At 56.2% G+C, this 26,096-nt stretch overlaps 1 protein-coding gene across 1 annotated transcript; it reads left to right on the top strand.

Moving 5' to 3' along the window:
• The first annotated feature begins 7,104 nt into the window (after positions 1 to 7,104).
• Positions 7,105 to 9,690, top strand: KLF2 (KLF transcription factor 2). Its single transcript, XM_058727599.1, has 3 exons — positions 7,105 to 7,293; positions 7,536 to 8,379; positions 8,988 to 9,690. The coding sequence occupies exons 1-3, from the start codon at positions 7,219 to 7,221 to the stop codon at positions 9,161 to 9,163; spliced, it is 1,095 nt and encodes a 364-aa protein (XP_058583582.1). The 5' UTR covers positions 7,105 to 7,218; the 3' UTR covers positions 9,164 to 9,690.
• The last annotated feature ends 16,406 nt before the right edge of the window (positions 9,691 to 26,096 follow it).

The following is a 26,096-nucleotide window of genomic DNA, read 5'->3' as shown; positions in this document are numbered from 1 at the left end:
CTGAGCCCCCCTGTTCCTTCCATCGCTCACCATGCTACACAGACCTTCTGTGAGGATTAAACAAGAAAACTACACGTAGGGGCACCTGGGGGGCTCAGTCGGTTGAGCGTCCGATTTCGGCTCAGGTCATGATCTCACGGTTCTTGAGTTCGAGCCCCGTGTCGGGCTCTGTGCTGACAGCTCGGAGCCTGGAGCCTGCTTCCGATTCTGGGTCTCCCTCTCTCTCTGCCCCTCCCCCACTCACGCTCTGTCTCTCTCTCTCTCTCTCTAAAAATGAATAAACATTAAAAACTTGAAAAAAGAAAAAAAAGACAACTACACGCAGTTCTTCAGTGTATCGCTTGGCATACAGTAGGTGCTTAATAAGCGTTGTTCCCTCCTCCTCTCCCGTCCTCTGTATCAACAAGACTAAGACCACTGTGGCCTCACTGGCAGGAAGACGATGCGGGATTCTCACAGAAGTCCATCGGTCATCAACCAAGTGAGAGTCAGCACCCTCCCCCACATACTCACTACTTAATTGTCCATAAGCACCAGGAAAGTTCCGGAGATGGTGAGGCAAATCGGAAAGCGCCCTTTCTTACTGGGCCTCGGCTCTGAGCACAGCAGCAGCAAGGTGCTGACCGGAAACAAGAAACCCACTTGTAGGGGCATCCTTGCACACGTTACTTCCCATCCCCGAGAAACGCCGCACTGCCATACATCTTTGCAACATGGGGAGCTGGGTTTGGCAACATGCCGCAGAAAGCTTGCGCAAACCCGGGCAGAAACACCCCAGCCGGCCCAGCTGGGAGTCATTGTCCAGTTGCTGCTGTCCAGCAGCTATAACTCCTCTAAAGCACTCATAGCTTGTCTTGAAAGCTCAGCTGTATTTTAGGTGACGTGTTTTCTGTAGAATTCCTAAGTACTTGCTCTTGGGAGTTGGGCCAAGTGCACACAATAGCTATTTGGGGCAGAACAGCTGGTAAAGGGAGAGGCAGTCTAGACTCCAGGAGAAAAGCAGAAGGAAGTAGAGGATACTGGAAGTGGTCAGGACCCAGTTAAAGGAGACTGTAAGCTCCCTGCGGGCAGAAAGGGGCCGGGTAGTTCTTTAGCTTCCGCTCCCTGTCCGGCAGAGCACGGAGAGAGGGAGCTCAATACTTATCCATTGCTCAGACTAAAATCTTCTGATCTGTAAGCTTCGTGAGCCCTTAAAGATAGATGGCAGGAGATGGTAAAAGCCAAGCAGCAGACGCACCCTACATACAAGCCTCTCACAGTTACAGACATCACCAATCAATCCCAGACAGACATCAGACATCACCAATCAATCACAGCACTGTTTCCGAGCACTGAGGCCAGGTACCATCTCAGAATCTGTGCCCGCCCGGTGCTCAAAACAGTATCCATGGATGGGAGGGAAATGATCTGTCCCCACTCCACCGGCCGCCCGCTTAGACTATTCACATTGACTTGTTAGGGGAGGATGAGAGGCCTTGGCAAAGACATCAGAATGAGGGCATCACCATCAAGAGGCATAAAGCTCCCAACCGTGAGGGTGACAGCAAGGTACAGACACAGAGCCGGTCCCTACCCTTTTGGAACTTACCAGTGGCACTTAGGGAGAAGAGTGGTCATTTACTTAGCATTATCAGCTCACTTACCAATCACATACCCTCTGTAGATGCCCCTTATCGTCCCCTACTTGCCAAGGAGAAGTCACCCAGCTGGAAAGAGGCAGCCCTGGGCACCTGTCTCCTTCTCCAACAGCATCATCACCTGAGACATCACCGGGACACATTCACATGGGTATGTGCGGCCTGGATAGCAGGGCGATGGGAACCGCAGCACGAGGGACGCCGTGCTCTGAGCCCCCCACTGCCGGTCCTCTCCCTCCGCCTGGGATCCCCGACCCGGCTCATCCACTCAGACAGCAGACACACTTGGGTGTCTACACACACCATCTCCCATGGCACAATGCAACCGAGGCCCAGAGAGGTTACACGACACACCCAAGGTCACACAGGTAGAGTGGCAACCAAAGGCCACATTCTCTCCGTTCACTGGAGGCTCTGAGGGTGGGTTCTGTTCGCCAGGTGCTCTGCTGAAGTGTCTCACGCTGCCCTGGGAGGTCCTCCGTGGGTGGCCAGCATCCTCACATCAGGTTTCAACACCAGGCCCACAGCTGGGCCTGGGAGATGAATCAAGGGAGGCCCCTGCCTTTGGGGGGGCTCCCTGTCTGGAGAGGAAGCCAGGAAGGAGAACAGCTGCTTACATGGTGTCTGAGCTTCCTGGGGCTGCCGCAAAAAAAAAAAAGAAAAAAAAAGAAACGAAAAGACACACACTGGGTGGCTTAATACAACAGAAATGCATTCTCTTACTGTTCGGGGGGCCAGAAGTCTGAAATTAAGGTGTTGACAGGGTGGGCTCCTTTCAATGATGTTCAGAGGCAGAATCCGTCCCAGGTTTCCAGGGGCTCCCAGCAGCCTTGGCTGGTAGCTGCATCGCTCGGATTTCTTCCCCCCGCCTTCACGTGGCCATCTTCTCTGTGCCGGTGTCTCTGTGTCCTTTCTCGCACGAGGACGCTTATCCTTGGATTCAGGGCCCAGCCTAACCCACGATGATCTCACCTCAAGACCCTTAATTACATCGGCGAAGACCCTCTTTCCGAACAGGGCCGCGTTCGCAGGGACCGGGGGTTAGGACTTGGACGTATTTTTAGGGCCACATTCAAGCCACTCGCTATGGTGACAAGGAAGGTCCCAGGGGAAGGGCTGAGGAGGAGAAAGTGTGGACGGTCCCACAGGAGCAGAGAGCCACCCACAGAAGCTCCCGTGGGGAGCCGCAGGAGATACCTCCAGTCGCTTGCTTGCTCCAGTCCGCCCGTTGAATGTTTACTGAGTGCCTACTGTGTGCTGGGCTGGGCTGGGCCGGGCCTAGAGAACACAATGGATCCGGTGTAGACCTGCTCCCTCCCCTTCCGTGCAGCTCACGCACTACTTGTGGGAGTGACAGAAAAGAAAGCAAACAGTCGGATAAAAATGAGCAACAGTAAAAACTGTTATAAAACAAACCAAGGAGGCAGAGAAAGGAACTACACAGCATGGGCGGGGTCAGCGGAGCCTGAAAAGCCCACACTCACACTGAAATGTACACATGATGAACTCAGACACCCTTTTCTTTTCTTTTTTAAAATTTTTTTAATATTTATTTTTGAGAGACAGAGCATGAGCGGGGAAGGGCAGAGAGAGAGGGAGACACAGAATCGGAAGCAGGCTCCAGGCTCCGAGCTGTCAGCACAGAGCCCGACGGGGGGCTCGAACCCACGAGCCACAAGATCATGGCCTGAGCTGAAGTCGGATGCTTAACCGACCGAGCCACCCAGGCGCCCCTTGGACATCCTTTTCCAGGACCAAATGGTCCTGGAACCACTGGGTATTCACATGCCAAAAAAAAAAAAAAAAAAAAAAAAAATTTTTAATTCAAGATGGGTCATTCACTTATGGATAAAATGCAAAACTATAAACCTTCTAGATGATAACATAGGGGAAAATCAGGATGCCCTTGGGTTTGGCAATTTTTTAGATTTAAGACCCAAAGTACAATCCTGAAAGGAAACTATGATATGCTGGCCTTCCTTAAAACGAAAATTTTCTGCTCTGCAGAAGGCAGAGATTCTCTGCTAGAGATTCAAAAGACAAGCCACAGATTAGGAGAAAAACTTTGCAAAACACCTGTCTGGTAAAGGACTGGTGCCCAAAGTATACAAACAACTCTTAAAACTCCGTAAGAAAACAAACAGCCCGGTCAAAACCCGAGCCAAAGATCTGAGCAGACCCCTCACCGACGAAGATACACAGATGGGAGAGAAGCAAATGACAAGTTGCTCCACATCAGATGGCATTGAGATACCGCGAATTAGAAACATCCATGAGATACCACCACAAACCTATTAGAAGGGCTGAAACACAGAAAACCGACAGCACCAAATGCTGGCAAGGATGCGGAGCAGTGGCAACTCTCATTCATTCGCTGCTGGCGGGAATACAACTGGTGCTACCACGTTAGAAGACTGGGGGGTCTTCTACAAAGCGAAACATAGTCCTAGCCTATGATCCATCAATCGTGTCCCTAAGAGTTTACCCAACTAACTTGAAAACGTGCCCGTGCGCAAAGTTGCACATGAATGTTTACAGTAGCCGTATTCAACATAGATTCGATCGAGCACCTACATCGCCAAAAACTGGAAGCAATCCAGACGTCCCTCAATGGGTAAATGGATACACTGTGGTCCCTCTGTCCATATCACCGAGTATGATTCAGCAACGACAACAAAAAGAAACGAGTTCTCAAACCACAAAAAGACGAGGAGGAATCTTAGACGCGCACTGCAGAGCGAAAAGAAGCCAGGCTGAAAAAACTACCTACTGTATGAGGTACAAGTATAGGGATTCTGGAAAAGCCAAACTATGGGACCTAACCAGGGATTCGGGAGGAGGGAGACAGGGAGAGGTGGATGGAGCCCAGGGGACTTTTAAGGCAGCAAAACCATTCTGTATGATGGCGTAAGTGTGGACACACGACGTGCATTTGCCAAAACCCAGAAAATGGAAAACAGCCAGAGTTTACCCCCGACTGTCAACTGTGGACTTCAGTTAACAACGATGGATCCATACTGGCGCATCAACGGTAACAAATGCATCACGGGAGGGCAGGTGTAAGTGACAGGAGAAACAGTTAACGGGGAGGGGGCGTATATGGGAACCCTGTATACTTACTGTCCATGTTTTCTGTAAACCTAACAGCACCCTACAAAAGTCAAGCTCACCAGTTAAGGAGGTGGGAAGGGAAGATGAGCCCGAGCCAAGCAAGTGGAAAGCGAGAGGAAGAAACGCTTCGTAGGGGTCACAGCAAGTACAAAGCCCTGGAGGGGGGCATGTGCTTGTGTGTTCCAGGACCCGCAAGGAATCCGAGAAGGAAGGGAGAAGGACGAGCTGGAGGGGGCCGGAGGGGCTGCCAGAGGCTGAGGCGGAGGGCCAGAGAATCATACTCCTTGGGGACCAAATTTGATTCCCTCAATCTTTCCCTCATTATCATATGGGGAAACTGAGGCCCAGATAAAGGCAATGAGAAAAACATACAGTTGGCTCATCTAGCCCGAACCTGCGGGGAGCTCACGGGACATCATCAACTCCACACGTCCACACCACGAGAAGCGTGACTCTTACAATACCGCTGTGCAGTAAGGTACCATTACGATCCGCTTCACAGGCAAGGAAGCAAGCCCAGAGAGGCAAGGCCACTTGCCCAAGGTCACACAGCCAGTGGTCAGTGGCTGAGGCTGACGCTGAACCATCACAGTGGCCGCTGCAAGAAGCATGTGCGAGGTCAACTTGGAGTCTCCAGAAGCCCAGGGAAGCCGCACTGGGGATCCCTGCCCCCTCCAGCAACGGTGCCTGGCACTGAAACACCTCTGGATCCCCATCGCCTGGCAAATAGGGCTTATGTTTGCTGAATCTACAGGCGGGTGAATCACAGTGAGGTGACGCACTTCTGAGGTTCCTTCCCGCTGGGGAGGGTCCAGGATTGTGGACCCCGTGCCCGTGTGTGGTGCCAAGGCCACTCACAGGCAGTGCCCCTGGGCTGTGGTGGTCCAGCTGCTGTCAGTGACCAAGCCGTCCTGGCCCCAGAGTTTTCCAGGTCCAGAGCTGCCTGTATCCCTCGCCACCTGGCCATGAGACTGGGGCTGGCCATGAACGCCCCCCGGTCTGGAACAAAGGTTCTGGAGTCAGGAGACCAGGGCTGGCTGTCTCCCGACTGGCTCCGGGTTACACCAGGAGATGCTCTCCCGCTGGCACTGGTGTGGCTCCCCCTTTCTCCAGGTCCTGACTCACACAGCACCTCACGGGTGAGGTTCAAAATTTCCCCATCCTCTCTCTCCCCCTCACACTCACTCACTTCCTATCCCCCCTCCCTGCTGTATTCCATCCCCTGCGATATGTTTCCAAAAGGCTCATATTCCCAACATGCTTGTTCATTTTATAGCCCCCAGTGGAAGCCCCCCGAGGGCAGGGGGGTTTGCCTGCCTGTTGGCTGCTGTGCTCCCAGTGCTCACTCAGTGCCAGCGCACAGCAACAACGGAGCCAGTCCCTTGCAGCCAGGGCTGTGGCGTGGGGGACCCTGCTGGTATATTCGAGATGCCCACCCGACAGTCCTGTTCTCTGTCCTGTGCCACCACCGCTCACTCCCGCCCAGGGCTGGGGCTGTGTTGGGGGAAGAGACTGTCGTCCCCAGCCTCTTCACTTATACAAGTCAGTAAAGGCACTAGGCCTCCCAGCCTCTGGAGAACCACCAGCCTCTCCCCGAGCCCCCCAAGCCTCAGTTTCCCTGGAGGGCTTCCTTGAGGGAGGGCGTCTCAAAGACTTAACATTTGTTGATGTCATCGTGCAAGGTTTTTTGCAGAGTGATGGGCATAACAGTGGGTCGGGCTTAGTGGGTCCCCAGGAAATGAGAGGCTGAGCGTCCCCACCCATCGTGAATCCTGGGGACCCCAATCCCCCATCCATGAGGGTTCCCAGGAACCTCACGCCAAGGCCCTGGGACACAGTCTCCCCATCCATCTAGGATTCTGGGGACCCCTCAGAAGCTGTGGGCCAATCTCTCCAGCGATCAGGGGTTCTGGGAACCCCTCCGAGGCGTTGGGGACCATTCTCCCCATCCATTGAGGGAACCCGGGAGGCCCCGGGACCCAGTGTTCGACTCAGAGCGCCGGGTCCCGGATGCCGCCTCCGCTCCAGGTCTTGCCAGTCCCCGAGCAGGCGGGAGCCCACGGGGCACCCCGGGGATCCCTGGACGTCACGCTGCTGTTGTGGAGCGCGTGTTGACGCGTCGCCGGGGAGACGGGCGGGGGCGGGCCCGGGAGGGGGGCGCGGCCTGGCGGTGCGCAAGGGGCCGGCCCGGCTGCGCAGAGCCCTGGCGGCCGCAGTGGCCACGGCCGCCGCCGCCCGCCGGCTTATATACCGCGGCTAAATTTAGGCTGCGCCCGGAGCTCGTCCCCATCCGGGACGCGTTTCCGCCGCCGCCGCCTTGGCCCGGCCCCCGTGAGCGCCGCGCCTATAAGGCTTGGGCGGGCCCGGCCGCGGGCCGCAGAGCGTCCCCGCCCGCCCGCGCCCCGACCAGCCCGGCTCCGGGCAGCCAGTCACCGGTGTCCCAAACCCGCGTCGGCCCCGGGTCCCAGCCATGGCTCTGAGCGAGCCCATCCTGCCGTCCTTCTCCACTTTCGCCAGTCCGTGCCGCGAGCGTGGCCTGCAGGAGGTGAGGGCGGCAGGGACATCGGGGGCGGCCGGGACCGCGGGGCGGCGGGGGCGACTGGCTCAGGGGAGTGAAACGCGGGCTGCGGGGTAGTAGAACGCAGGCGGCGGGGACCGCGGGCTCCGTGTTGTAACACGCAGGCGGCGGGACCGCGGGCTCAGGGCCGTAGAACGCAGGCGGCGGGCGGAGATCCCCGGGCCCCGTCGCGCGCTCACGCCCGCGCCCTGTCTCCCCGTCACCCGCAGCGCTGGCCGCGCGCAGAGCCCGAGGCGGGCGGCACCGACGACGACCTCAACAGCGTGCTGGACTTCATCCTGTCCATGGGGCTGGACGGCCTTGGCGCCGAGGCGGCCCCCGAGCCGCCGCCGCCGCCGCCGCCGCCGCCGCCGCCGCCGCCTGCGTTCTACTACCCGGAGCCCAGCGCGCCGCCGCCCTACAGCGCCCCTGCGGGCGGCCTGGTGTCCGAGCTGCTGCGGCCCGAGCTGGACGTGCCGCCGGGGCCCGCGCTGCACGGCCGCTTCCTGCTGGCGCCACCCGGCCGCCTAGTGAAGGCCGAGCCCCCCGAGGCGGACGGCGGCGGCGGCGGCTACGGCTGCGCGCCCGGCCTGACCCGCGGGCCGCGGGGCCTCAAGCGCGAGGGCGCCCCGGGCCCGGCGGCTGCGTGCATGAGAGGCCCCGGGGGCCGCCCCCCGCCGCCGCCCGACACGCCGCCGCTCAGCCCCGACGGCCCCGCGCGCCTGCCCGCGCCGGGTCCGCGCGCCCCCTTCCCGCCGCCCTTCGGCGGCCCCGGCTTCGGAGCGCCCGGGCCCGGCCTGCATTACGCGCCGCCCGCGCCCGCCGCCTTCGGTCTCTTCGACGACGCGGCCGCCGCCGCCGCCGCCGCCGCCGCTCTGGGCTTGGCGCCGCCCGCCGCCCGAGGTCTCCTCACGCCTCCCGCGTCCCCGCTGGAGCTGCTGGAAGCCAAGCCCAAGCGCGGCCGCCGCTCCTGGCCGCGCAAGCGCACCGCCACGCACACCTGCAGCTACGCGGGCTGCGGCAAGACCTACACCAAGAGCTCGCACCTCAAGGCGCACTTGCGCACGCACACAGGTGGGCGACGCGCGCGGGCCGGGGTTGGTGGCCGGGGGCTCTGCGCTAGTGGCGCGCGCTGAGGAACACCCCCCTGCCCCCACGCCCCGAGAGGGCGTGGCCCAGGAGATTGGGAAGGGGGTCGCAAGTTTAGGACTCCCTGGAGGCGTGGCTCAAGAGGTTGGGGAGCGGGTGCGCGCTTAGGAACCTTCGGGGGACTCTGAGAATGTTGCGGGAGGGACGCACGCTTAGGACCCTCCTGGGAGCGTGGCTCGGGGCTTTGGGAAGAGGGTGCACGCGCTTAGGAATCCTAGGGGGACGATGGGTCTCAGAACGTTGGGGAAGAGGATGCCAGCCTAGGACCCCTCTGGGGGCGCGGACTGTGCGCACTTTGGGCTCCCCGGGGGCGAGAATCAGGAGGCCCGAGAGCCAGGGGTGAGTGCCTAGGATCCCTCCCTGGAGGTCCAAAACGTAGGTTCCCCGGCGGCTTCAGGGGGCTGGTTACAGGGGTAGGTTGCGCGCGCCCGAGTGGCCACTGTCGCGGGGAGGGTGTGCGTAGCGGGGCCGCAGGCGGGGCGGAGCAGTCCCTGGGAAGCAAACTGAGGCCCGCTCTCGCCCCCTCTCTGCAGGCGAGAAGCCCTATCACTGCAACTGGGACGGCTGCGGCTGGAAGTTCGCGCGCTCAGATGAACTCACGCGCCACTACCGCAAGCACACGGGCCACCGTCCCTTCCAGTGCCACCTGTGCGACCGTGCCTTCTCGCGCTCCGACCACCTGGCGCTGCATATGAAGCGGCACATGTAGCCTGGACGCCCCTCCGCCTCCCCCCGCCCCCCACCGCGCGCGGCCGTGGCGGGTCCCACGCGCCGGGTGCGGCCCCCTCCCAAACTGTGACTGGTATTTATTGGGCCCAGAGGACCGGGCTGGGCACAGCGTGGCCATCGAGGGGGCTCCCCCCCCCCATGACGACGATGACGCCCCGGCCCCCATCAGAGACTGAAGGCCCGGTGGGAGAAGACCACGATCCTTCTTGACGAGTTTTGTTTTCAAAATGGTGCAATAATTAAGTGTCGTCTTCCCCGCCACCGGGTCTACACTAGAGGATCGAGGCTTGATGCCTTGTGAGAAATGCCGCCTTAATTTGTACTGTCTTCGACATTTTTTTTTATAATATTGTACATAGTGACTGTGACAGATATTGTATTACTGTAAATAGGGAGACAGGTGGGCATTTTGGCTCCCTGGTTCATTTTTATAAGACTTTTGTTGTTGTTTTTTAATTAAAAAAAAAAAAGTTTTGCATCTTTGGAAAAAAAATCACAGCTCTGGTCTGGCTGCTTGGAAGCTGGGGTGTAGGGTGGGACTCGGGGGAACCGGCAGCTTTGATGGAAGGCGGGCTGGCAGAGGTGTGGGGGGGGGGGGTAGAGTGCCTCCCACCCCAGCCAGCACCCTGGGTTGTCAGCTGCAGCACCCAGCTGCCAGGAACCGTGGGGTTTTCTATAAATTTAAACACTACATTTTAAGACTGAGGGAGAGTTATTTTAAGGTTGTTCCCTGAGCCATAAATTGCCTCCTTTTCCCCAGAGCTGGGGAAAGTGCTGGTCTCACTGACGTGGCCTCCTCTGGGCTGAAAAAAGACTTACCTCTTTCTGGAAGCTTCTGAGGTTTTAGCCAAACTTCTGGAGTGTGCAAGCTAACCCATCCCCTGCCCCCCCCCACCTTCCTCCACCCAACACACACACACACCTCTTTTTTTTTTTTTTTAAAGGGAAAAAATGCTGAATTTCTGACCCGCTTTGCCTTTTACTACTCTTGCCTTTCAGCGGGATGTTTTAAAGGGTGAGTCCCCCATCCTGTTAGAAAAAAGGAAATCCATGTTTGAGGGCTCTGTATGGTGGGCGCTCTTTTCCAGAGGAGGAAACTGAGGCCCAGAGAGGTAGCTAGGGAGTGGTGGCATTAGGGTGCCTAACCTGGTCTGTCTGCCTCCTGAGGGTCCCCGAACTCCTCTGGAAGGGGCGAGGGGCTTTCTGCAGCAACCCATCTGGTGCTTGCGCCGGTGGGTTATGAGATCCTCCCCAGCAGGTGCCCTGGTGTGAAGGAATCGCATCAGAGCCCCTGCTTTGGTGACTGAAGGTGGCCACTGCAGAGACCCTCCTCCTAAACCCCAAACGTCTCCGTCCGGGCAAGGAGGTGCCTGTCTCCGGCAGGCGGGCTCTCCCTCACCTTCCCCCTTCTCGGGGGGCCCCCGGGTGGGTCACCATGGCTACCAACCATTGCACAAGTTGTTTCCAGAAAGTGAAAATAGCTTGTAAGCAGCACCTATTTTAAAACACTCTCGCCCCATTGCGACAGAGGCTGGGATTTCCTCTCTCCCTCCATCCCCCCCCTCCCCAAGGCAGTCCTGGAAACAGCTGAGAGCGTTTGGTAATCCACAAAAAGCAGAAATGGGAGATGGCAATCTGATTCATCTTTCTCGAGTATATAGCCGGGGCCCAGTTCCGCCGGCGATGAAGCGCGTGTGAGTGTGTGAGCCTCCTGTACCCTCTCTCTGCGGCTTTTGCAGAAACTGTTCCAGAGCGGAGCAGTGGCCCCCTCGACCTGTGGAACCGATCTGCTTTGCTCACCGCTGGTTCCGGAGGCACTGGGTGGGGGGAAGGCACAGAACAAAGACTCACAAGAAATTTAAAATAGCTCTTTGTAGGGTCTGCAGACTTTCCTGTTGAGTTGAAGCTAGCAGGTAAAGCCATTTTTCTTGCTTGCTCAAAAACACCTCCCAGGTTTCCCCCGGAGGCCTCTGAGTCCAAAGAGACGCCAGTTGTAACGGGACTGAAGCTGTTCAGTGTCTGTTTCCTGAGCGCCTCCCACAGATCGAGCAGAGCGTTCCGCTCGGATAGGGCTGTGTGTTTCAGCCTGCGCTGATTAATACAGAAATATCCCTCATCGTTTTTTTCCGGCCCTTTCTGGAAACCCAAATGTCACCTTCTATCTTCTGGAGGCGTGGTTCTCTCCCAGGGGTGACCTGGTCTAGAGATATTTTTGGTTGCCACAACCGGGGCCGGGGTGGTGGCGGGGTGCTCCTGGCATGGGCGGAGACCCGTGGTGCTGTTACCTTTTTTTTTTAAGTAGGCTTCATGCCCAGTGTGAGTCCCAATGCAGGACTTGAACTCACAACCCTGAGATCAAGAGCCGAGCTGAGATCAAGAGTCGGAGGCTTGGGCCGCCTGGGTGGCTCAGTCGGTTGAGCGTCCGACTTCGGCTCAGGTCATGATCTCGTGGTTCCTGAGTTCGAGCCCTGTGTCCGGCTCTGTGCTGACCGCCTGGAGCCTGCTTCGGGTTCTGTGTCTCCCTCTCTCTCTCTCTCTCTGCCCCTTCCCTGCTCATGCTCTGTCTCTCTCGCATGCTCTCAAAAATAAACATTTAAAAAAAAATAAGAGTTGGATGCTTAACCGACGGAGCCACCAGGCGCCCCTGTTAAACAGCTTATGATGATGCACCCACCACAGAGGATGATCCAGCCCCAAACATCAGCAGCGCCTGAGTGGGAGAACTGGAACCTTGGTTCCTAAAAGATCAACATTCGTTGCTTTTATTAGCAAGGAGGTGGCCCCGTCCCAGGAAGCAAGCTTTGATGGCAGATGTCACCCAGAGAGAAAGTAGGGGGGAAAAAAATCTCACTGCAGGGCCCCGTCTCCAATGGCCGTAAGAAGACCGAGCACCTCAACACTTTTCCTTTCCATAAAAGAAGTTCTGGCATCCATTTGAGAAAATATTAAATATCAAAACAAAGAAAAAGAAAGAAAAACAATTTACCCCGCCTTCTACAACCTGATTGCAATCAAAGGTGTTTAGAGGGAGGGGTTTCCGGTTAGTGGTTGAATTGCTTTCACATGGCTACAAGGATCAGCATGCCCCCCCCCCCACTTTTCTTTTTCCAAGCAAGGTTAAAACCATTTTTCCGTATTTTGTCCTGCACGATGCGTTTTTATTACCATTTTAAATGGCTGCATACTATTCCATTAGGTGTGCCAAAAATTGCTTATGCAAACAAGCACGGAGCATATACATGTACTTGGCCATGCTTCATACTGTCTTCTGGGGAGGTGGGTAAAGGGGTTGGAAGCGATGAAGTTTGGCGGGGACTTTAGGCATCGCCAGAGCGATCTCCCAAGAGTCACTCCAGAGGTGGGGGAAGGGCACAAGAGCTGTTTTTCTGTCAGGAGTTTCCTGTGTGTCAGGGAGCCCGGGGCACCCGGGCTGGTGACAGAATATGGTGTGAAACAGAGGAAATGGGAGCTTTCAGAGGGTAAGGTGAGTCCCTGACTCAGCACCCTGCCCCATCGGCAAAGCTGAGTTAGCACCCAGACCCAGCAGCGCCCTGGGGAGTCCCAAGGCCTTAAGCCAGAGATGGCTCAGGGGGGCACCAGGGCCAGGTGGCTCCAACGGCCTGGACCCATGCCGAGCTGGTGGGTGCTGAGGACAGGGTTTCTCAACCATGGCTCTGTCGACCTTTGGGGGCAGGTCATTCTGTGTCGCGGTGGCTCCCTTGTATACTGTGGGGCGTTTAGCAGCGTGCCTGGCCCCGCCCACTGGACACCAGCAGCACACATCCCCTCAAGCTGTGACAACCAAAAATGTCTCCAGACATTGCCAAGTGCCCCCTGGGGGTGCAGAACCACCCCAGATTGAGAACCACTGGGCTAGAGCTTCCATGGCCACCTGAAAGACTTTGCATCTGTAATTTTATGACTCTCCGAGCTCCTCCCATACAGCACGGCACGCGTTTAGATACACCCGCTGGGGGCGCCTGGGTGGCTCCGTCGGCTGAACGTCCGACCTCGGCTCAGGTCACGATCTCACCGTTGGTGGGTTCGAGCCCCGCGTCGGGCTCTGTGCCGGCAGCTCGGAGCCTGGAGCCTGGTTCGGATTCTGTGCCTCCCTCTCTCTCTGCCCCTCCCCCGTTCATGCTCTGTCTCTCTCTGTCTCAAAAATAAAAACATTAAAAAAAATAAATACATAAGCAATAAATAAATACACCCACTGAGGGGGAGAGGCGGTAACAAGACCGACCCGGTGTATGTCATCTAATCGATTGGGACGTATGCTGCCGCGTAGTGTGAGTGGGGACCTAAACCGATCCTTCTCCAAATAACTGACACAGGGTTTCTCTCCCTCGGCACCACCGACCTTTGAGGCTGGATCCTTCTCTGCTGTCGCAGTAGCAACCCCAGCCCCTCAGTCACGACATCACCGAGCATCCCCTGGGGAGGGGGTGCACAGAACCGCCCGCGGTGAGAACCACCGCTTGGGCAAAAGTCTTCTCCGCCACCAAAGCCCCCATGTCTGCCTCGCGGGCCTGCTTCTTGGTCTAGAAAGTGAAGATGCCCTTAGGACAGGATGGCAGGACGGAGGGTGAGGACAGTGCCCAGCACTCGGGTGTGGCCAGCGCCGCGAGTGTCCCCCTGGTGCAATCTGGCCACCACCCCATCTGTCTCTGTGTCTCTGTCTCTCTTGTCTCTTTTTCTTTCTCCCCACCTCTCTCTCCCTCCCTCCCTTCCTCTCTCTCTCTCTCTCTCTCTCTCTCTCTCTCTCCCTTTTCCCCTCCTCTCTCTCTGTCTCTCCCTTTCATTCCCTCAGCAGATGCACCCAATGAGCAGAGTCCTAGGGAAGCAACAGTGACTCAGAAGTGACTCAGCCTCGAGCCATCACCCAGAGCCGATGTCAACAAGTTTGTTGAATGATTAACCCAGTGCGAACTTGAACTGAGCGCAAGGGCTGGGGCAGGTGCTTCCAAATCCCAGGCACTTTCCACCAGTTCTCTCTTTCAGCCCTCCCACCGAGAGGCGGAGGGGCCAGGATCGCCACCCCAGTTTTCCAGATGCAGAAAGCGGGGCTCACAGCGGGAAGGCTAGCCAGGGGCCCTTGCAGGTGTAGGTAGTGGAGCCAGGGCTCGAACCCTGGTCAGCCTGATGTCACAGCTCCTACCCGTGCCTGGAAAAGTCTACATGCTGAAACATATCAAGCTCCAGTGTCTTCCTCCACATGTACGATCATGGTTCCTGGAGGCCCCAGTGAGCCCCTTCGAGACTTCCATCCGAACATCGTGGAAAGCTTATTTTCCAGGAAAGTCTCAGACGGGGAGAAACAGAGTCAGGAAACAGTATTTGGAGGCGCATGGAGTCCCCTGAGATGTTACAAGATGCAACAAAAGGAGGCCTGGGATGGGGAGCAGTCCCCCAAAAAGCTAAACAGAGCAATCACGTGGCCCAGCCATTCCGCTCCTTGCCGTAGACCCCGAAGAATTAAAAAGAGAGACTCAAACAGGGGCTTATACACCCGTGTTCACAGCCACAGGACTCAGCCACCAAAGGGTGGAAACAACCCGCATGTCCATCAACAACTGAACAGATGAACCCAGGTGGTCCATCTATGATTCAGCCACAAGAGGGAACGAAGCTCGGACACTCGCTACGAGGTGGGTGAACCCTGAAGCCATCATGCCGAGTGAAAGACACCAGACTCCAAAGATCACACGCGGTACGATTTCACTCATGCGAGGCCCTTCGAGTGGGTAAATCCATACAGACAGAAAGTAGATGGTGGGTGCTGGGCAGTTAGTCAGTGTCTAATGGGGACAGAGTTTCCATCTGACGTGATGGACAAGTTTTGGACACAGTGGGGATGGTTGTATAACAGTAAATGTGACTAATAGCATTGAATCATATACTTAAAAGTGATTAAAATGGTAAACTTTTTTTATTATGTATGTCTTACCACGAGTTAAAAAAAAAAAAAAAGGCTTGAAAGTCTCCATAGACAGGAGGCAAGGGGTGGGATTTCTATGAGACAGATCCTGTGATGAGTGTCTTCCGGGAGTTTGTACCCATTGTACAGGTGGGAGAATGGAGGTGTGGGGAGGTGAGGCCGCTGTCCACGTGAAGGAGCTGAGCCTTGAACTTGGGGCTGCCCGGAATGGAGGTTTTTCCCCACTGGGGTGCCTCTGTAGTGGGCAGTCACTGAGTGTCTCCAGGCCTCCGTTTCCCCATCTGAAAACAAGGCCATTGGACCAGTGGCTCCTCTACACGGGCCTCATACTGGGGACAATTTTGTCTCCCCCGTAAAATCAGACGGTGTCCTCCAGTAGCTTCTCGTCGTTCTAGAATAAACCCAAAGGCTTCATTGTGGTCTGAGGGCCCCCCCATCTTATCCCACTCCTGCATGCTCACTCAGCCACACCGACCTCCTTACTGTCAGCCAAACACGCTCCCCTCTGGTCCTGCCTCAGGACCTTTGCATTTGCTGCCCCCTTAGCCTGGAATGCTGATTTGCACATTCTTCCCGTAGCCCCCGGTAGCAACAAAGCCAAGCTGTACTGGGGTCACCTCTGCAGCCTTGAAGCCAGGAACCAGATCCTCGGGTGAGAACAGGAGGCCACCGGACAAAGGGTTGGGGCCCTGGCGGCCCTCCGTAGGCAGGGGGGTGGAAGAAGCTGGCTCTGGAGTCTCAATTCCCAGCACCTCCGCTTCCTGCTCTGTGCCTGCCAGCAAGTGGCCCTCTCACTGACCCCCAGCACATCCTTTCTGCCGCAGACCTGTAAGCCTCTCAGAGCATCATCTCGTCCTCGCAGAGGAGGAAACGGAGGCCCAGAGGTGTCTCCCAGAGTCATACACTGATCCTAGGACCCTCCACTCTGAAACTCAGGATTTTCCCTTAGCTGTGCGGGCCTGGAAGGCCAGGTTCACTCCCATTTCGTGAGGGAGACAGAGGAAGGAGGCGAGTCTCGATGCTCCCTACTTCACCGAGTTCAATTCTTTTTTTGGAGGAGAGGGAGGTTGGGGCAGGGTACATTTGTGGCCATTTGTGGCTCTGGGAATAAACAGGTATGCCCTTCAGCCCTGCCTCAGGGCCTTTGCACTTGGCGATCCTCTCGGCTGGAGATTCTTTTCCTCTTCTTCTTCCCATGGCCGGCAACTATTTGTCCTTCAGACACCTGACCATCCAGCTGACCTCACCCACCCCCTGGGACAGAGGGAGGACTCAATGCCCTCATCCTGCTGAATACGTATTTAGTGACTTCTTTCAAATGATTTGGCTCCTCTGGGCCTGACCACACGTTAGCAAGTTACCCAGCCATGTGGAATTGGAAGGCAGATGAACTTTTTTTTTTTTAATGTTTTATTCATTTTTGAGAGAGAGAGAGAGAGAGAACAAGTGGGGGATGGGCAGAGAGGGAGGGAGACACAGAATCCGAAACAGGCTCCAGGCTCTGAGCTGTCAGCACAGAGCCCGACATGGGGCTCGAACCTGTGAACCACAAGATCGTGACCTGAGCCAAAGTCAGACACTTAACCGACTGAGCCACCCAGGCGCCCCGCAGATGAACTTCTTGATGTGCCAGGAGGTGAGGGATGCATGAGGAGGTTCAGAGAGGGGAGCCACCTGCCCCAGATCACACAGCAAGAAAAAGGCAAGAGTCCCACAGCGTTCCACCTCCCAAATCCTTACCCAGACTCCCCAGGGCTGAGACCAAGTGCCGCCCCTGTCCCGGAGGTCTCTGCAGACCTGCCCTTCTGGAACGGCATGACCGATGCCCTCAGTCTCATGGGACACCCACGTGTCCTGCCTCCAATGTTGGCGCTCACAGACTGGCCCACCTGGAAGGGAGAGGGGTGAGGGAGTTGGCCGCACATGGGGGGCTTCTGGGAAGGAGGAGGTGGCTCTGACTAGGACGCGCGGGAAGAGGCAGGGATGAGCCAAGGCTGCAGGACTGAAGGGCAGTGGGGAGCCACAGAGGGATTAAGGCAGGCAGTGACCACCAGCTCTATGCCCTGCCCGTGTCTATGACACGATCCACAGCTGGAAGAGTCCTCATACCTTTCTTTGCCCTTCTCTTGGTTCCCTGAGCATTTTCACCCCAGATTCCTGGGTGGGTGTAGGGGGGTGGGTGCCTGGTCCCTGGCTGGTTCTGACTGGGGGCTCCTGGGGGGCAGAAGCCAAACTGAGGCTGGCACCAACTCAGGGAGCCACGTCCCCCCCCCCCCATTTTAGCCCCTCTAGACCAAGGAGGATGGGACAGGGGTCCTGCCAAGACCCTGCTCCCAGCCTGCGCCCTTTCTCCAGCTATGTCAACCCCCACCACCCCACTGTCTTCCCCCACATCCCTCGTTTTCTTCATCTTGTCATTGTGGTAAAATACACGTGACGTAAACCTAACCACCTGAACCATTTTTTTTTTTTTAACGTTTATTTATTTTGGAGACAGAGAGAGACAGAGCATGAACGGGGGAGGGGCAGAGAGAGGGAGACACAGAATCGGAAACAGGCTCCAGGCTCTGAGCTGTCAGCACAGAGCCCGACGCGGGGCTCGAACTCCCGGACCGCGAGATCGTGACCGGAGCCGAAGTCGGCCGCTTAACCGACTGAGCCACCCAGGCGCCCCCTGAACCATTTTTAAGTGTCCAACTCAGGGGCCTTAAGCGCACTCACACCCCTGTCCCCACCGCCCTCCTCCAGAGCTCTGCCATCGTCCCGAACTGAAACTCTGTCCCCGTCAGGCACCAACTCCTCACTCCCTTCCCCCAGCCCCGGCCCCCGCCCCCCACCACCTGCTTTCTGCCTCCACGACCGGGACTCCTCTGGGGACCTCACATTAGTGGCATCGCACAGTGTCTGTCCCGTTGCGTGTGTGGCTTAGCTCACTCAGCATAACGTCCTCAGGGCGCATCCACGTCGCAGCCTGGGGCAGAAGGCCCCTCCTTTTTCAAGGCCGCGTAATACTCCACTGTGCGGATCGGCCAGTTTGCTCGCCTGCTCCCCCACCGCCGGGCCCTCGGGTGACTCCCACCTTTTGGCGATGGTGAACAACACTGCTGTGCACACGAGTGTGCACAGGACCCTACTTTGGGAGATCTCCCCAGGAGCGGAGCTGCTGACTCCCCCGTTTTCGCTTTCGAGGCTGTATTCGCCGCCGCTCAGAGGTGCTCTCTCTTTGCTGAGCAGGGGATCCAGGTGCCGCCAGCCAGCCCCCCGGCGGGCCCGGATCTCCGTTCCCCACCTCGTGCTCTTCACCAGGACCCAGCTCCCGTGGGCCACGTTCTGGGCCTCTCTGCTTCCTCCTCTGTGAACCACCACGGGGGCGGGCGCTGCCGGTGGCCCAGTTTCGGGGCCACCCCAAAATCAGGTTTTCGCAGCAGCCCAGGCTGTGCAGAGCTTGCACCCCCGGGAGCTGGACAGGCCTGCGGTCGAGGTGCCACTCACACCCGGCACGCCCACCTGCCCACCCTGATCCGCCCGCAGGCTGCAGTGTGCAGGCAGCTTCCCACCCTGCCAGGGCCCCAGGCGTCCCAGGACGGCCTCCTCGGGAGGCCACATCAGACCCGGAGACCCTCCGCTGGGCCAGGGCCTGAGCTGGGCCGGGACTCAGAAACCCAGGCCCTCATGCGGGCCAGCGGCATCCGCGCTCACGCGGGGGCAGGGGAGGCCACTCAGAGGGCCAGGCCAGCCAGGCCTCCCGGGCCCCTCGGCCCTCAGGAGCCACGAAAACAAATGCCAGGGGAGCTGGGCAAGCCACCGAGCTCCAACAGCACGCTGCCTGCCAGGACTCCACTCTGTTTTCACCCAGACCAGCATGAACAGAACATGCTATTGACAAGCCTTTCCCCCTCCCTTCTCCCCCCATCAGCTTCCTAAAAAATTATTTTCAAGCGCAGAGAATCTATAAACCAACTGGATATAACAGACTCGTCTCGAACACTCCACCCAAGAGGAGCAGAATCGTTTTTATCCCCGGGATAGGCCACAAAACCAACCTCAGTAGACTGGCGAGGATAGAGAGGATATAAAGTATGTTCTCTGACCACAACGCAATGAAATTAGAAATCCAAAACAGAGAGAAATCTGGCAGACTCAGAAATACGTGGAAAATAAATACAATAATGCAGGAGAACCTGTCTGGAGCCTTCGGGAGGGCATCCCGGCAGCGAGGGATTTGTCCAAGGGGGGGGGCCCGAGTTCCAGAGCTGGATTTCCATGTTGCGGGGGGAGCGGCGGGGGGCAGATCCGGGTCCTGCACGAGGGGCCTGGGTATACCTGAGACTCACCTCATCTGCAGATCTGGGGAGCCCATGAGGTCTCTGGGTGTCCCTGGGGACTTCCCATAGTTCCTGGCGGGTGGGGGGGGGCATAGCCTCCAGAGTGGGAGCCTGCCCCGACTCACACAGGTGACCCCCCAGCCCCCAAGAATGGATCCTCAGGGCTCCAAGGCTGGCAGTGAGGACCTCACTGGGGGTCGGCTTCTGAGAGCCTGCCCCAGCCATCCGGTCACACTCCTTCCTTGCTTGTTTAGAATATGTCAGAAACTTCTTCACCGGGCATTCCGGGCCCTTTACAGACAGCCACATCTCCCTCCTCTGAGCCTCTACGCCTCCCATGCACCCCCTACCTCACAAGCCTAATCTCCAAGGTCCCCCTGACCCTACCCCGACTCACCCTCACTCCTTCCTCCCCAAGTCCACGCCTTTGCGTAGGCTGTTCCTCATGTGGAAAAGCCCTTCCCGTGTGTCCATGCGGCAAACCCAGTCCACCCTTCAAGGCCCAACTCAAGCGTCACCTCCACCAGGAAGCCTGCCCCGACTCCCCCAGCAGGAGCCCTGCCCACTGTCACGCAGACTGACCTAAGCAGGGCTGGTGGGGGTGGGGGTGGTTGGGATGGGTATCCGGCTCCCCCATTCGACTGGGTCCGAGCAGCCAGGGGTGAGGGGTGTGCATGAGGAGGGGGCCTGGTTGCAGAAGGGTCAGCACCACGAACTGGGGTATTGATTCTTCTTCCTCCTACCCATAAGGAGCAAAACCCCGGCTCCAGGGTTTCCTGAGATGACAGGGTTTCTTATTGACCCCAAGAAAGGTCAAGATGGTAGGTAGTGTGCAGGGTGCAGTGTAGACGTGACTTGAAGTCTGTGGCCCAGATTGACCCCAGTTCTGGCGCTCTCCTCCTGGCCAAAGCCCCGGGCAACCGCCCGGTCCCGTCTGAGCCAAATGTCCCCCTGGGCTGGTCAGAAAAGTGAATCAGAGAATCGTTTCATGCCACACGGTGGGAGCTCAGCCCGTACTGTCCCCTCCTCTGTGTCCCCCAGCATAGACGGAATCCCATGTGGAGGACCCCAGGCAGGGCCCAGAAGTTGGCAGGTATACAGCACCCCAGGGACTCTGGCTTGGCCGCCTGCAGGCCACACTTTGAGACACGCGGCTCTGGATTGTCACAGTCATTCAGGAAATAGTTCTGCAGCCGCGAAACGCCAGGTGCTGTTCTAGACGCTGCCGTCCTGCCTGCTCCAGCACATCCTCATTGCCCTCAACCTTGACCCTAAGTTGGCCTTGTGGGGACTGTCCCAGGTCTAAAAGACTCCTCAGCCAAACCCCACGTCTGCGGCCTCGGGGTTCTATGATGTTCCAGCGCAAGGAGGAATCCGGCCAGCCCCATCTCTCCCTTGGCTTTCAAACATGCCCGGTGGCTCCGATCCCGACTCTCCAGGGCAGAATTCTCCACATTCCCAGTGTGTTTCCGTTGAACCCCAAACCTCAAACACATCCTCATGTCTCATTTCCTCAGCACGGCCGGGGTGACTTAGGCTAGCTTGCCGGGGGCTCGTGGGTTCGTTTTGAGTCATACAGAGGTTTGTCGAAGGAAAGGTTTCTTATCTCAGAAGCTGTTACATCAAGCACAGCCGGTTCCCACCAACCCTCTGCCCGTGTGTGCGCGGGTCCCTGCAGGAGCCCTCAGGCCAGCTTTTCCCTGCCTGCCCAGGTCTGGGCTTTGGGTGACTTGGAGGCGCAAGCCCTTGGCGACAAAGCAGGGGCTGGGGGCGTTGGGCAGGTCTGAACTGGGCTCTTGGGTTCACCACTGTCACCCTGTGGCTCCTGGCCTTCGTCTCCTCTGCTGCAAAAAGGGGGGGGGCCTCAGCAGGTGCCTTGGCGGGGCTCCCTCTGATGGACCCGACCTGCCCTATGCGAGGTACACAGTAGGTGCTCAATGAAGGAAGAGAGAGATGGTGGAACTTCAAAGGAGCAAGCCCACTCATTGTGTTTAATCCGGGGTCTCTGCGACGTGGGACTAGGGGTGGAGGGCACTGCCACATTTGGGGACAATCCCAATGTCCAAGGCAACCGTCCACTCTGAGCGACTTCTGCACGGGAAGAGTCTGAGATGCCCAGTGGAAGCACCCAGAGAGAGTGTCCGTGCGGGTGACCTTGCACTAGTCCTTTCTTGAGTATGAGTGGGTCCCTCATGGGTGCCATTTTAAGTGGGGGGGGGGGGGGGAGGAGGCTCCTTAAAGACTTTTGCCTGGAGGAAAAGTTTTGGCAATTTTTAAAAAAAATTTTTTAACGTTTTTATTTCTGAGGTGGGGGGCAGAGAGAGAGGGAGACACAGAATCCGAAGCAGGCTCCAGGCTCTGAGCTGGCAGCACAGAGCCCGACGCGGGCCTCGAGCCCATGAACCGTGAGATCCTGACCTGAGCGGAAGTCGGAGTCTTAACGAACTGAGTCACTCAGATGCCCCGGCAGTTGTTTTCTTATTATTATTGCTGTTGTTGGCTTGCTGGTTCAAGAAACAATCAGGATATTCACCGCAGCATTATCCATAATGGCCAAAAAGTAGGAAGAACTCAAGCGCCCATCAAAGTATAAGTAAATACACAAAATAATCCATCCACGCAAGGCAGTAATATTCAGCCATTAAAAACAAGGAACGAAGCACCAGCTCACGCTACAAGGGGGATGAACCTTGCAAACATCGTGCCGAGTGAAAGCAGCCAGACCCAAATCCACACGGTATGTGATCCCATTAACATGAAACATCCAGAACAGGCAGATCCATAGAGACAGAGAACAGACTGGTGGTTCTCAGGGGCAAGGGGAGGGGGATGGGGAGCGGGGGTGTCCCTTGGGGTGACGGGAATGTTCTGGACCTACAGGTGGTGGTTGTACAACACTGCGAATGCACCGAGTGCCCCTCAATTGCCCTTTAATTAAGTGGTTAATTTTATGCTATGTATATTTTACCTCAATAAGAACAAAATTATTATCTGAAAGAAGAAAATGGGAATAGGGGCTTCCATTATAAAATGCTGTCCTTCTTCACAAAATTCTTTTGTGAGTGTAACATAAAATTTGGTCTTTTTTTAGTGTCTCTTCTCTTGACGGATGGATGGAAAACAAGACAGGATACACACGCACACACTTAACGCACGTGCACGCGCGTGCACTAGAATATTACTCCGCCTTAAAAAAGAAGATTCTGACGCGTGTTACAACACGGGTGAGCCATGAGGACACTATGCTGAGAGAACTGAGCCAGCCGCGAAAGACAAATACCGCATGACCCTACATGGTATTTGTCTTTTGCTATTTGGGGGAGGGATGGGAAATTTGTGTTTAACGGGGACAGACTTTCAGTGTCACAAGATGAAGAATCCTGGAGACTGGATGGTGACGATGGTTACACGACATGAATTCACCGGACACCGACTGGACTGAGAAATGGTTAAGACGGTAAGTTTTACAGCTGTGTATTTTACCATGATGTGATAAATAAACACAGCATTGGGGAAATCAGACATAACAACAGAGGACTGACCCGCAGCCTCTCGGAACAGTCACTCCTTTATTAACAACAGAAAACAGATACACAGAAAGGGGCGAGTTCAAACCCCTTTTGCATTTCATGAGGTAATGCTGCCTAGAGCTCCACTAACACGCATAACTGCATACTTGAGCGACTTTCAGAAAACGCAACGGATTTCCCATTTTAGGGTTTAAAAAAAAAAATCCTGTTCAGGGGCGGCTGGGTGGCTCAGTTGGTTCAACAACGGACTCTGGATTTTGGCTCAGGTCATGATCTCACGGTCTGTGAGATGGAGCCCCGCATCGGGCTCTGAGCTGACGGCACAGAGCCTGCTTGGGATTGACTCTCTCCATCTCGCTCTGCCTCTCTCTGACCCACCCCTGCGCATACGTGCTCTCTCTCTCTCTCTCTCTCAAAATAAATAAACTTTTTTAAAAAAAAAAAGCAAAAAAAAAAAAAATCTTTTCAGCCCATGCATTTGTCAGCCTTAAGTCAAGATGGGAAAGAGAGCCCCTAATATAGACAGTGGGGGAATCAAAACGATGGTTTGACCTTGACGTTATCATTAGATTCACAGAAGGAGCCATTCTTATTTCACATAATTTCCTTTTGAGCACGTTGACTCTAAGATTTGTGGGGAAACAGGGAGGGGGACCTCTGGTTTCATAGTGCGGCAAACAATGTAGCATTTAATTTTTATTCTTCCAAGTAATGCCGCCTGCACCCCAGAGAAAGATAGAAATCAAATTACAGAGAAATCAGAAAGTGTTCCACCCCAATTAAAAGAAGAAAAAATTCAGCTGGAGCTCCATGAGGGCAGAGAAAATGTCTGGCTCACCACTGCCCCCCCAGTACCCAGCTCAGGCCCTAGATCTGGTGTGGCAAACTATGGCCCGAGGGCCAAATGTGGCCCCCCCAAATGGTTTTGTAAAATAAAGTTTTATTGGCACACAGCCACATGCTGTCTGTTCTCAGGCTGCTTTTGTGCTAGAATGGCAGACTTGAGTAATTGCAAGAGAAACCATACGGCCCTAAAAGCCAAACCCATGCACTATCCGGTCCCTGACAGAAAGCCTACCGGCCCCTGGTCCAGAACAACGTGAGTGAAAGTAAAAGTCTGTGGAATTAAATCTGATTCAAAGTACAGTTGGCTGCTGGCAGCATTTCCTGTTTCTGGAAATACAACCGTAGTCGAGGGCATCTGGTTTCTACAGAAATACAGCAGGTCGACCTGGGATGGTTCTCAGGCTCCCGAGAGAAAGTTACAAATGACAAACGGTAAGGGTGCCCCGGGCCCCAGGGCTTAGACCAGACTCTCAGGTAACGGAGGCAGGTGACTCAGTGAGAATGGCCTCTGCGTCACTGGACTGACTACAGGCGGGAAGAATTTTCTGGATCGAGTTACACAGCTGCCACAGGCCCTCCATGAAGGCCAGGTGAGGAGTCTCACGGCCTGACTTCCGCTCTTACAGATGCCTTGCCAAAGCCTCCCATCTGTCTGGGGGTCCCCACGTCCCCCCCAAGAAGGTCCACGGCACCACGGGGGACCCAGAGTCTGTCACCGGCTGGTGACCGCTGGAACAATTCCTGCTTGTTCGCTCACCCACGCTTCCCAAGAAAAGGTTTCGTTCAGAGAATACATGTGGGCACCGCCCCAAGGATTGGGATGTAGAGTCAGCAAGACAATTTAAGCAAAAACAGGGTTCGAAGCGGACGGTTGGATGTGAGAGGCGGCAAAAGATAAAGAAAAAGAGTTGCTAGAAATATGGCCAATGGCCTGAAGACAAAGTATCAGACATATGCCCCCCCGCAGGGCTTCCTCCCAAGCTGGGGCACGGGCCTGGGGGACAGGGGTAGGAGGTCTGCGAGGGGTAGGATGTGCTCTAGGTGTGAAAGGAGCCTCCGCAGCTGAAAATCAGTTTCTAGTCATTTCCTCTGTTAAATGAACCATCTTCCTTGGCCCAGTCAATGCTTGAGAGAAAAAGGGCAACTGAGAGGCTCAAACAGATCAAGCAGGTGGCACGGAAGATGGAAAATGGGAGAATCTGCCCCCCGCCCCCGCTGCAGTTGGCCAGACGCACTCCTTCCTGGGAGGGCCAGGCAGGCGCAGGTGACAAGGTGGCTGGGGTAAGCCATGAGGGTCAGAGGACTTGTAGGACAGGAGAGTGCGATGGCTCTGTGGCCTCAAGCGTATGTCCAGAGAGAATCAGCCCTGTGGAAGGCTGGGGATCCCCGGAATCCTTCCGGGGCTGGAAGGGATCTACTCTGTGGGATCGTCTTGGTCAAGGACCCGAAGAACCACCACGTCCCGGGGCTATTGCCCTCCAACTCCTCAGACTTAACTGCAGGAGCTATGAATGCCAGGCCACTTCCAGTAAGTCTCATTGTCGGTTATAAAAATAACCACTGTTGAAGTGGTGACAGGCTCATGATAGAGTCCAGCAGTGCCACTCCAAGGGCAATGGCATCTGTCCTCCTCAAGTGGAAAGTCCCCTGGCCAAGCCTCTGAGTCGGCGCTAGCCTCTTGGTTTCGGACATAACCACCATTTTCCCCGTCTGTGGGCCGAAAATGGACTTGGTCCGCCCAAGGCACTCGGGACACGGGAGCCCCCTTCTCTCCACGGGCCTTCGTACCATCTCCGGGAAAGTTAACAGCAGGTCTGAGGGGCCTCCCGGCTCCCCGCCTACCCCACACCAATTTCCCTGGGAACGAGCCTCCCATACTCCACGAAAGAGTGGTAGCTTATGTGGTATAGACGAGAGTTAGCTCTCCGCACGTTCCTGGGTACTAGACCTAGAAGGCACGAGCCCCTGCTATCGAAGTGCAAGGCAATCACTATCGTGGCGACCATCGCTTTAATAATAACCCTCCAAATCAGTAATAACAAAAACCACTACCACCGGCTGGGGGAGAGGGGAAACGGGGAGTTGTTGTTCCATGGCTATGAAGTTTCAGTTTTGCAAGATGAAAAACTTCTAGAGAGCTATTGCACAACAACGCGAAGAGAGTCCACACTACTGAATCACACACTAAAAATCGTTGAGATGGTGCATTTTGTTAGGTGGGTTTTTTTTTTTTTCTCCTTACCACAGTTAGTAACAAAAATAGATGACGAAACA

The sequence above is a fragment of the Neofelis nebulosa genome, chromosome 4 (assembly GCF_028018385.1).
Source record: "Neofelis nebulosa isolate mNeoNeb1 chromosome 4, mNeoNeb1.pri, whole genome shotgun sequence".
In the NCBI taxonomy this organism is placed as follows: Eukaryota; Metazoa; Chordata; class Mammalia; order Carnivora; family Felidae; genus Neofelis; species Neofelis nebulosa.
The sequence above is the reverse complement of the archived record's forward strand: the minus strand, read 5'-3'. Positions and strand labels throughout refer to the sequence as shown.